Genomic DNA, 12,063 nt, shown 5'->3' with positions numbered 1-12,063 from the left:
CGCTGCCTCCCTAATGCCAAAGCCTAACTGCCTAATTGCCAGTGTTCCTACATAGGATAAAGGGAAAGATATGATTGATACCTCTATCTTCTGTCATTCCGCGTTCTGACATAGAGCAACATCTACTTTGTTTTCTCATCTTTGCAGGAAATACTAAAAACAATTTAGATGTTCTGGTGCTAGCTGATTAAAAATAATGTATGTTCAGACAAGCAGTATTAAACTGTACAAATACATAAATAAGTCCATCTCTGTAATACTTATCAATTTTAAAGTGCTGAATTATAAACAAAATATCTGATTTAAGACAAACAACTTGTCTCAGAGCAGAGTCTACTCCAATGTGTTAATTTTATACAGCCAAGTCAGAAGATGTGTATATATACTGTTGTTTTATCTTTCACCTCTAAACACAGTATTATGTGTATGTATGCACAGTAAACAGTATTATGCAACTGCAAAATCCTTACCCCACAAAATTGTCTGCAAGACTTCCTCTGGATGATGTATATAGAGATAAACCATTAAAAATGAAAACAGAACAATATTGTTTCATTTTCCTAATCAAAATTAAACTATATTAAATATGAAGCAATGTTCTAGGTAAGAGGTTTGAAAAGGAATTTGTTCTACAAAGTTTAGATTATATTTCTGTACCAAACATTTAATTCAACAAAGGATTGATTACATCAAAAATGATCAAATTTGAACAGAAAGTAAACAAAATGCATATTCAAGGTAGTTTAATATGTATTTTCTGAATTAGAAATATCACTTTCTTAAATGATGGATGAGAATTTCTAGTGTAATGATCCATTACTCCCCTCCCCCATCACTGAATTACATTATTTATACATATAATACAGAGTTGATTGCAGTTGGAAACAACAATATTAAAATAAATGTTTAATAGATACAAAGGTTCTTTTCTCCACAACATAGCTTTTTTGGTGCCTGGACACCAATTTTAAAGTAATTCTCTATTAGCATTAAACTATTTAAGTGCAAAACAATTTTGTTTTAAAAAAATCTATGATTGCAGCATCCATCTTCCTGAATAACATTTTGTAGCCAGAAAATAATGACTTTCATTTTCCATGAGTGCATTCCAGGCTGTCTTCTAGCCATCTCTGGTTAAAAAAAAAAAAATCAGTGCAAAATAAACAATGGTGAAGTACTAATTTAACCATTGAGCTTACTTGAATTTAAGAAACATACTTTATTTTACACTATATATATATATATCTTTTATTTATATATTTATATATATAGATTAAATTACACTGGACTTGAAAAGTATAAAGAAAACCAAAAAGGTTACTATTTTTTCTGCAGTACCAAAGGAAGCTTTTTTTTTTTTTTAAATGCAAATTCTTCCTTGGGTGAGCAGCCTAGCAGTATTAGCTGTAATAAGAACTCATTACATTATTCCTTTGCAAATTACTATGTGATTCACATAATTCCATGTTTACACTCTGCCACATTATAATTTGCGATGCTCTTTGCCTGAAGAACAGCTCCTGGTTCCACTGTCATTACTTCTTGTCCTGTATTCAGAGATTTGCTAGCAGTAGTGTGATGGCTATACTACAGTTCCACTTGGAGAATTGGCCTGGTTTTGGGATGACAATAAACCCTGCAAACAAAGCAGTTTACATTAATCCAGCAAGAGAACCTGATATTGACTTTACAAAGTTATTAGTCTGAAGCTAAAATCAGTACAATTTATTATTATTATTATTATTTTTATTTTTTTTTACCACCACTTGTTCTCCAAGACATCAGCACCTTCTTTCCTACAAAGGAATCTAACCCACTATTGTATCAGTCAAACAGCATACCAAATAGCTTTGAATAAAGTTAGAGAGCATGTGCATTTATGACACATGATGAATCTGATCCAAGGATTTGATTTTAATCTACCTTGCACTTTGAGTCATTGTGAACCGTGAAACTTTATAAATTATACATCAAAAGTGATCATCATTTTATTAGAGTAGCAACAAACAGGCCTACTCTAACATCAACAAGTTAGGTTACTTGTCAAATACAGAACAGTTCTCAATCTCTTACATTACAAGCTTTGAATAGAAAAATATCTCATCTATTCAAATACTTCTTTTGGTAGTTGAAAAGGAGAATGAAATGAAACACTGAGCAAGAGTTCAGTAAGATTTCCCATTACAGTTTAAGCTTGCATCCAGGAAAATTTTTACCACCTCATTTAACTCCAGTATCATTCAAATAAAATGATCTTTACTTTATTTCACGCATAATACTGCTATTGTGCAGTACTCCTAGGTAGACAGGAAGCTACTGTTCCTTATTAAGGCAACTATACACTACAGAAGATATTTTCCATTTTTGATTTATAGTAGCCCCTTTTTAATCATTGACATCAAAGTAACTATACCAGACTTACGTAGAAAAAGCTTAATATCAAAATGCAATTTCATCTAGCAATGTCATTATTTAATTATAACAAGTGCCAGCAGACTGAGGAACACAATGGCAGCTAAGCTGGAAGCACACCAATTAATAAAACACTGTGCTGCTCCTTACCACGTAGGAATGATAAATGCACTTTTAGCAATTCCTCTAAATCGCTACCAGCTTAGTCTCTTACCTCAAAATTAAGAGCCTGTGACTCAGATCCATCAAGCTAGACAAGTTCAGGCAGCAATTAATAAACAGAATGTAGAATTAGGTCACATCTTCAGAATCTACAGGAGCTCTTTCTTGCTTGGATCCAAGAGTCTGAGAAGTCACTACTGAAAGAAGAAACCCTGACCATAGACAGAAGAGGTGGAAGGAGGGCTGGATTGGTTGGATTCAGGTAATAAATTTTTTAGTAAAACCATAATCCTTCCTTTTAAAGAACATCTCATCTAACAATTCAGACATGTTATGAAACCAGATGCATTAATATGATTTATGGCAGAAAGTGTGAAAATATTCAAGTGCATGTGTATATGCACACACACACACACACATATATATATATATGTATGTATATGTTTAACTTCAGATGGCCTTCCATAGATAGCACCTGCAGGAACTAGAACCCTTATTCTTTTATTGTTTATGCAGTGGATATATGGTTCAAACACCTTTGAGGTAGACTGAAGTGGGTTGGTCTTGAAACTTGTTGACATTCAGGTTGTGCATAGATATTGCATATTTAACAAGACGAGAATAAAAAGTGTCATTGTTTTAAAACAAGGAATAGATGGCAAAAGCAGAGTTTTAGAGCAACCAAGTTACTGAAGCACTTCTGAAAATTATTACGAAGAAAGTTTTGTTTGAAAGTGAAGGCAAGACAGAACTCTGCAGTTCATTTACTGAACCACTCTTCAGAAGTCTATTAAATCCAGCACCAACTAGAAAGTCTTTCTTGCAAGAAGATTACATACACTAAGCAACTTTCCAGTATACCAGAAAAAGAGGTCCTAAAGGTATTATTTTCAGTCTTTAATAAATCAGTAATACAAACTGTTCATAAGCAAATATGTGCTTCATAAGCACAGAAGTAGTAGGGGTGGCATAATATGAATTATTTTTCCAAAGGCTCATAACCATGCTGTATAAAAGAAGAGAAATAAGCACTATTCTAACATCAAATTTACACTGTAATGCAACTAATTGTTGGGCAACAAAATGAAGGTATTCATTTTACCACAATTTCTTTAGAAATAGAGAGCACATATTGAAATTTAGTGTGGCACTTTATGCCTCGTAAACTAGACGCTTTGGAATTCAAGTTCCAAGACTGGAAACTAGGATTCACTCAGTTATGATTTCATCTCCCAGGCTGTGAATACCTTCTCCTTTTAGAAAAAGGCCAAAATGCAGTGCAAGTGGCTTTGGATAAGGGAATATTAGGAAATCCTCATAGTTCAGTCCATGTCCTGACTTAATTCTGCAACTGTGAAGAGGCAAGCCAGAGGAACACAGAAGTGGAAAGAATATCTGGATCAACATCCTTGTGCTACTACACACAGACATTTCAAAACTTCCAAAAACTTAGCGAGCACCACCTTAAAACTGATTTGGCTGCTTGACCTAGCTACAATAATTCGACCGTTCCAGAATTTCACTTCTCTGACAGAGAGCTGAAATTCTGTGAGTTCTTCCAAGAATTTGATTTCAGAAGGAATCTTAGATTTTAGATGCTCATAGAGAAAAGGCAAAAATACAAATTTAGTTTCTAGACATACAAGTTTTATGGAAGTGGATAAGCATTCTAGGTAGGTCCTGAATAACAAAAGGATTGTATGAATTTTGTCATTATATCAGAGTCTTTAACGCAAGACAGTTTAAGAAAGCTATATTAGGCCTAATATGGGAAACTTCAGAAAGCCATAATTAGAAAGGTACACTACAGCGCAAAAAAAGTTACTGTTTGGATGTGAAAGTTACCATCTGAGTCTGATTTGTAACACGAAGGATGCTGGACTAAACCATTTTTAATCATATTCCCTGGGAATAATACTATGGGTAACATTTAAAAATCTGGAGAGAAAGCTCCTATCTGGAAAAAAAGCATAAAGGAATTAGGCCACAGTGCTTGCCGCGGTGAACCCACCCCGTGTAGCCAACCAGGCGCTAAAGACAGACAGAAGCTGCAGCAACATATTAGTGCAACAGTGAAGCTGCTCGGTTTAATACCAGTGACAGAAAACACAAAGAAACTGGGATAGAGCAATTTCAGATCTGCCATGTTGTGTAGCACATACCGTACATCAGTTAATTAAAGTTTAAGAAAAAACATGAACAGACCATACTGAGCATGCAACAGGGGCAAATTAAGAGACTGTTCAAAACTTAGGTTTTGAAAATAAATGTAGTCTATTAGTAGTATTATTTTGTCAATGTACAGGTCTGGCAGGGGACAGGAAATGGAACAGTTAAATCCAAATCAGGAATTTGATAAAATATCTTTCATCACACACTCAGAGAAAGTCCTCCACCTAGGTTTTACATCACCTGCCATCTTAACAGAATACTTTACTGTTCGAGTGTGGTCTTTCATAGAGGACTGCATCATCTTCTTACACCAGTTAGCAATGCAAGAGTATTAAAACAAATTGTTTCAGTAGCTGGTGGGGCTACACCACGTTGATCTGAATGAATTCTCCAACTTCCTAAAACACGCAAGACTTTGCATATTTAGTAAAAACATTAAGACATCCCGATATGGCTTTTCATTCCTACTCATGCAAGTCTAGTAATTGCATTCAGTAAGAACATTTCCACCCAAATTTCAAGGCAGTCCTATCTGTAGCCTGTTCAGAAAGGTCCGCAGCAGTGTTAAGACCAGCCTTTCTCAAAATTCATGGGACTGAAGGTGCTTTTTATAATAAATAAATAAATACACATACGTTCTATCCATAAATAAGTATATTTTTTCAGGCAATGCGAATACAAAGGTTTCTCAATGAAAATTAAGCCCTATAAGAGATCAGAACATCAGACATCAGTAACTATAGAGCTAATATTTTCTTTGTGTAAATCAGGCCAGGATTAATTGGAGCCAAAGATGCAGTCATAAGTCAAGTTTCAGAATCTAGATAGTAAACTGCAAGGTTGGACACATGAGCAGGTTACTGTAAAGTTAATGCCTATTTGCTAATTCACAGCTCTCCTGGCACACACCTATAGCCCACAGGAAAAGTGAAGAAGTTCAACTAAACTCAGTATTTGCCCTGGACAAGAGCATGCTCATTCAGTAAAACTGATCAGCCGACTCACAGTAACTTGTCTGTATGTCAGATCTCTGTACGTCCTTCCTACTTGGTGTTTTGAAATTGAAAAGTAGAAAAACATGAAGCAAACTAGTGGCAACAGTGTTGTGCTTGTCTGTGTAGAGGAAAAACAGCATAAGCAGCTGATCCAGTTTAACAAATACAGCCAATATCAAAAAAAAAAAACCCCACCTTTTGAACATATGGTTCAAAATGTCTCATAGTACTCTTTACTGATGCAATTAAACAGCAAAAAACAGGCTGAATTAATGAATGCCCCCACAAAAACTGCACTGATTTAATTGTTAAACCAATTCTGTTATAGCCAATGTAAGAAATAATTTAAATTTTTTAAATAAAGAGTATTCCATACATAATTTATTGTTGTCCAGAATTGTGATAGTCCTGGAATTATTTGAAAAAGCCATCTGGACCGAGTCTTTTGCTTGACAAAAGAGCCCAAGGTCAACACAATATTTGAGCAATAGTAATATTCCAAAATAGAATGAGATTTTTCACCTTGTTTAAAATTCCGTATTCGAATCAGCTAAATTGGTTTAAGATTTGTCTGAACAAAATGCCCAACAGTTTCTTATCTGGTGAGTTGACTTTTATTAATTTAAGTCTTCGAACTGCACATACTTACTAAGTCCAGTATTTAACAATCCCCAATGAAGTTGTAAAATCAACTAATTTAGAAGGTTCAAGGAAGTCCCTTCTGAATAGTCACATAACATATTACAGAGAAAATATTTTGTAAAGGATTGAGGGGGAGAAAGCAAAGCTGATCTTCACAGTCTATTTGTTCACTATATAGAGGTTTAAATATAGTTGTGTTACATTTGCTTTTTTTGCTTTGTTCTAATAGCGTCACAGAGAAGTATAAATGTCTACACAGTAATGACATACCAGATCTCACAGAAAATGTAGCGGCATCTAGTAGGCTTCACTTGCAGTTTCACTTCTGTGTACATAAAGAATAGTTTTGGGTTTTTTCCCCCCCCCCTAATAAAAGTGTATCACCATTTTATGCATGGCCAACAAAAAGAAAAATCAAGGATGCTAGCAGACTAGCTGAAAATCTTGTCTGTCTATTGGTATTAGCTAAGATTACTTCAAGACTAGTATTTGATTGGCAAATAGAAGATATGCATACCCAAGAGACAAAAATTATAGTTTAAAATGCAACTATTTTTGCGCTGTGAAAAGCACAAAAAAGCTTTTGCCAGCAAAAACCTGATTTGACTTGTGTAATAAGACCTTAAGCTTAGTTTAGGCAGTAAGGGCGTGTATGCTTTTGTTTCTCTAGCTTCCTCCAACTACAGAAGCCTGCAAGACTTAAATTTTTCAGATTAGAAAATGAAATTTTGATAAACCAGGAAAAAATGGATGGGGGGGAGACAGATGACTTAAGGCAACCCCATTTTGGTTAGTTGTAAAATAGATGTGATCTTAATATGAGAAGAAAGGAGCCAAACCAAGTCAGTAAGACAGATTACAAACTACCTAGAAATCAACTTTAAAAACAGAAAAGAATGTGATCATTCAAGTTATTTCCTTGAGAACTTCGTGCAACATTATTTAATAAAGGCAAGCAGAAGACAGTTTAAAGTTCCGAGACATCTTTTGCCAAAGTATCTTCTACAATTGCAGAACATGTGGAAGTTGATTTAGTTTCATGCTCCCACTGATTCTTGAGAAACTGGTCTGAACAACCAGTTCTTGCATCATTTGATGTAATCAGCTGCTCACAGAAACTTTCAGGACAGATTTCACTTTGTTTCTCCATTGACACCTGTTCTTAAAAAAGTTATTTTTATATATACACATATAAATAAAAATAAATATATAGGCAGATCATCATAGTGGCCAACTACCTTCTGAAGTATCAGAATGTTCTCAAGTTCATGTAAGAAAGAGGTTTTCCCTCAGCTTTCGTCTACAGAGGAGCTTCCCCCAAAAGAGAAGTAGAGTCCTACCTCAGTTAGATGGGGTCCAAAATAGCTAATTTTCTCCACTGAAATTTCTCAAAAACACCTTTGAAACAGTTCAGTAAATATCACTTGTTTGGCTGCGTCCCTGGTTAACACAGAACTCTTGCTGCCAGGAGAACCTCGGAGAAGCAATCTCTATTCAGATCAAAGGGGAAATTTTTCATCTTTGCCTGAACTGATTCCAAGACATTCTGTAGCCGAAAGTTTTAGACTAGTTAGTGCTAGTTTAGACTAGTTTAGTTCTAGACTAGCCAACGATTTTCTAGACTGAAAACACCTGAATCATCTGAGTAAGCCATATCCCCAGGGCTGTAAATTCAGCATTCACTAGGCAAACATCAAGATGTAAAGCTGGAATAGAAAACACACCCTACACTGGAGTCCATGGAGGAAAGAGCTCCTGTAGAGTCCAAGAAGGAACAGAAAATGTTCTGCCCCAACTCCTATTTGATATATAGGTAGGGCAAATGCATCCATATCTGTTTTACTGAATCTGAGTTTAAATAGATTTGATAAATGATAATACTGTTATATTACTCTAGTCCTAGAAAAAAATACCAGAAGACATGACCTCATCAGCAAGATTTAAACAAAGTGTATATATCGTCTTGAAATGGAGTGAAAGATTCACTCAGAACAGGTTACAGGATGTGGTCAACTTCTTTCTTTAAAATATGGCAAGCTAGCAGTTCTCACTGTAGCCATTTGTTCAGCACAGTATGATAGCAGAAGACCACGTAAGGACTGCAACATAACAAATTAAAACTCAAATGTGAAAAGGACTATTGAAAATTATCTACATTTACAGTTCAGTCACACATTTTTATTTAACATCAGTATACAGATGACAACCCCAGCAAGTTATTTTTTAATGTCAAGTATTTAGTAAAGTTCTTCAGCTGTAACAGTGACAATAGAACAGCTAAAAATAAGCAGTATGAAACAAACATGATTTTCTTAAAATTATAAATATACCAACAATACTTCTTAAAGCTTAATTATTGCAACAGTTAAATTAACAATAGTTCATGTTAGAAAGGCTCTATGAAATTTATTCAAGTTGTCAAGAAATTAGATGGAAGTGTAAAAAGGAAATACATATGAATTTTACTTTTGATCTTCACTAAAGGTAGTCAATACAATTTTGTACAGTATCACCTAACATGTCAATCTTTAACAAACTCCAGTATACAGAATTCATAAAATGCAGAAAAAATATTGTTTAATTTTTACATGTAAATTGACAGTAAATTAACTGACACAAATTTTATTATTGTAACATAAGCAGGCCAGCATTTTAAATATTAATTTAGTAGCTTTATACTGTTAAAGGGGCAGACATATACAGTCATTCCAAGTACATAATCAAATTTTAAGAGGTGATAATTCAGAACATGGGATTCTAGAAAGTGTTTAGTAAAAGTCATGTTATTTCCTAATCCAGACATCCTCATCATAAAGCCTTTGCAGGGTTATGATCTCTCCTGGCTTTACTGGAGCCACTAGTCACACCTCCTCACACACGCACGCGCGCAAACACACATACCTTGCTATAAATATCACACCAGTGTACTAGGTTTAAATTCACCCTGATAATGCGGGTATGCTATGTGCAACTTTGCTATTATGCACATTACAGAAAGCTTCAAATTTCAGCATGGTAACCTGAAGTCATACAGCTGTGTTTCAGTTTTACTATAATCATCCCTGAAGTTTATACAGATACCGTATCACGTTGAAAGAAATCTATTTGATAGTACTTAAATACCAGCAATTGAACTTCAATTGTAATGATGAAATGCTCCTTTCCATTGAGGAAGAATTAGTATGTATAGCTGCTCGTCTCACTCAAATATAGTACATGAATGTTTAAGTACTTTTACTATAACAGAAGTCATACTAAAACATGATACTGTACTACAATTGTAGTTAACTAGAAAATTCAAGGATGTTATAATTTAAGTCTAAATTTTCCTGTACAGTAAGTCAAATAAATAAATTCCATGTGCATTTGTTTTACAAAATGGTAACATGTTTATCTTGCTAGGTTATACACTGTCATTTCATCTCTGCAGTTCTGTCCAACCTTACCTTGAGCTTTCTTATAAGGAAAACTAATCAGCAACTTTTATTTAGATAAAATGGAGTTGCTGTACAAGACTGTGAATAGTTAATTTCAGAGTCAAACATAAGTCATCTAGACAAGTTTTCTTTGAACTTAATAGTTTGCAACCAGTCTGGAATTGTATCTGAGTATCTCAATTTTTAGTTTAGAAACAAAACAAAGAGGATGGACAGATAAATTGCTTTGCAGACTGGGTATCATGGTTTATCTGTGGGGATTTTTTTTAATTGCATCTTGTATGTCCCATAATTTGGTTTAAAGTAGCCACAAAGATGACACATGCCATTTTACCTTGGTTTCTTCGAGTTTCTTTTCTACATTTCAAAATTAAGACAACAGTTCTATAATCCCATTTAGCTTTTCCATCCGGGTTGGAAAAGGAAGGGGGGGGGTGCAGCAGACAGCTAATTGTCACCACGCTGCTGGGGAGAAGAAATTTCATACTCTTGTTAAGGCAACCTATTTTTCTCCCCACCCCGAATCTTCTTTCTCAGAAATAGTCTGACAAAAAGTGAGAACAAGAAATTAAAACTCAAGAGCCCTGAGCCTCACTCAGCTTGTTCCACACTGAATTTTGCCATTCACTTGCCCTCATTCCGACTGGGAGTTAGTACAACAGTTGTGAAAGTGCATTTGTGTCACATATTATAAAGAATGGTATATCCCATGAGGAAGCTCAAGGTATGATTATGGATACACTGAATTAGTAATCTGGAAAGTTTATAACCATCAGCACACTAAGCACTGTAGAGCCTATCAACTATCGTAAGGATCAGGGCTGAAGAGACATTTCTGGATTTTTTTTTATTCACCTTTTTAAACTAAGGGCAGTACCAGACCAACCAGAAAAATTAAGAGACCATGTCGTACATTGTCCAATTATCCAGTACGTCTTTTGATGGCTATTAAAAATGGGAGGGAAAGGTAGCACTGGCTCAATGGAAATTACACTACATACTGCAAGTCTGCTTCAATTTTGCATTCAATTCTTTCTTTAGGCTGGCAGTGGTATGAATTTAATGAAGGCCTTTTCAGGCAACGATGGAAGAAGCAGCAAGATTAAGAGGCTTTCACTCTAGCATTGGCAGACAAAAAAAAAAGGGATGGAGGTTTAAGATCACTTGGGGACCCATATTTTGGGAGGAAGACTAGAAATAGCAGCTTTAAACCCCAGGGCAATGGAACAGCCTAGGATAAAACAATTGGCAAGACAGAAATGAGTGGTATATAACCCAGTAAGAGAGACATTACCATGAGTGTTTTATACTTTGACAATTTTCATTAAATAAAATTATTAAGTGCTCTCCTATAAACAAAAAGGATGCTCATAACGTCCTTCTGGCACAAATATTTTCCTATCCCCTGTAAACATGCCACCAAAATTTAGTTTTTACCAGCAGAGTGAGCTCATTATAAATGCAAGTGAAATCAGGAAAACAAATCCATTTGAAAATTTCTAAGTAAATACATCCTAAACAATATGGCATTTACAACAGTGTGCAATATATTAATTTTGAAAGTGATAACTTCAGCATGAAAATTACTTACCTGTAATTAAAGTTTTCCATATTGGCCAATACATAAATCCTGATTTTTGGTACTGCATACTTTATCTCTGAAATATTTGAAATGTCATATTCCAAATCAAAGTCAATACACAAAAATACCTGTGTTTAAGTTATAGCCAGTCTAACACAACCCACCTCAGCCACTGAAAATAAGTTTAACAGTGTAGTGTTTAGTAGTACACAAAGTTTTGGAACAAAAGCAAAATAGGTCACAATGGAAATCTGAAGCACTGCTCTATGCATATAAAGTTAATTCTTAAGCATGAATTGCACTGAGTCACAGAAGTGACAGCTGCTTTAGTATTTTCATTTGGGACAGACAGTTTACTTTTGGGGGGGGTTGGCCTTTTTTTTTTTTCTTTTTTCTTTTTTAAGATGAGTCTGAAGTTCTTACACAAAAAAACTTAACTTTTAACAGAACGCCTTCCTCCCTTCTCCCCAGAAAAGGATTTACAATTTTCAGTTTTAGATTCAACCTTCAAATAGGCATCAAGATGAAGAGCAGACATGGTTCTCTATGCACAGATATGCTGTGACAAATTTGAGAACATCTCAAAGAAACTTGCATTATATAAACTGTTTTAAGAAAAATTCTTGAGTTTTACTTAAGACTTTACTCCAGTGAAGATGTG

General features: G+C 34.7%; 1 protein-coding gene across 4 annotated transcripts in view; it reads right to left on the bottom strand.

Annotated features, from left to right (window-relative positions):
- Positions 1 to 637: 637 nt before the first annotated feature.
- Positions 638 to 12,063, bottom strand: part of WDR20 (WD repeat domain 20) — a 49,434-nt gene continuing 38,008 nt past the window's right edge. The window contains exons 4-5 of one of the 4 annotated variants that reach the window (XR_001292284.2): positions 11,412 to 11,478; positions 1,115 to 1,130 (exon numbers count right to left, since the gene is read on the bottom strand). Coding sequence is in view for 3 of the 4 variants with exons in the window: in XM_013940764.2 (XP_013796218.1) it covers positions 1,583 to 1,636 (54 nt within the window). In the remaining variant the exon portion in view is untranslated. Of the gene's footprint in view, positions 1,637 to 8,824; positions 11,479 to 12,063 lie in introns of those variants that run through there. The other 3 variants (XM_013940764.2, XM_013940765.2, XM_013940766.2) reach the window with 3 other exon arrangements.

This window comes from Apteryx mantelli, chromosome 4 (genome assembly GCF_036417845.1).
Source record: "Apteryx mantelli isolate bAptMan1 chromosome 4, bAptMan1.hap1, whole genome shotgun sequence".
In the NCBI taxonomy this organism is placed as follows: domain Eukaryota; kingdom Metazoa; phylum Chordata; class Aves; order Apterygiformes; family Apterygidae; genus Apteryx; species Apteryx mantelli.
Note: the sequence above shows the minus strand (reverse complement) of the source record. Positions and strands in the feature narration are given on the sequence as shown.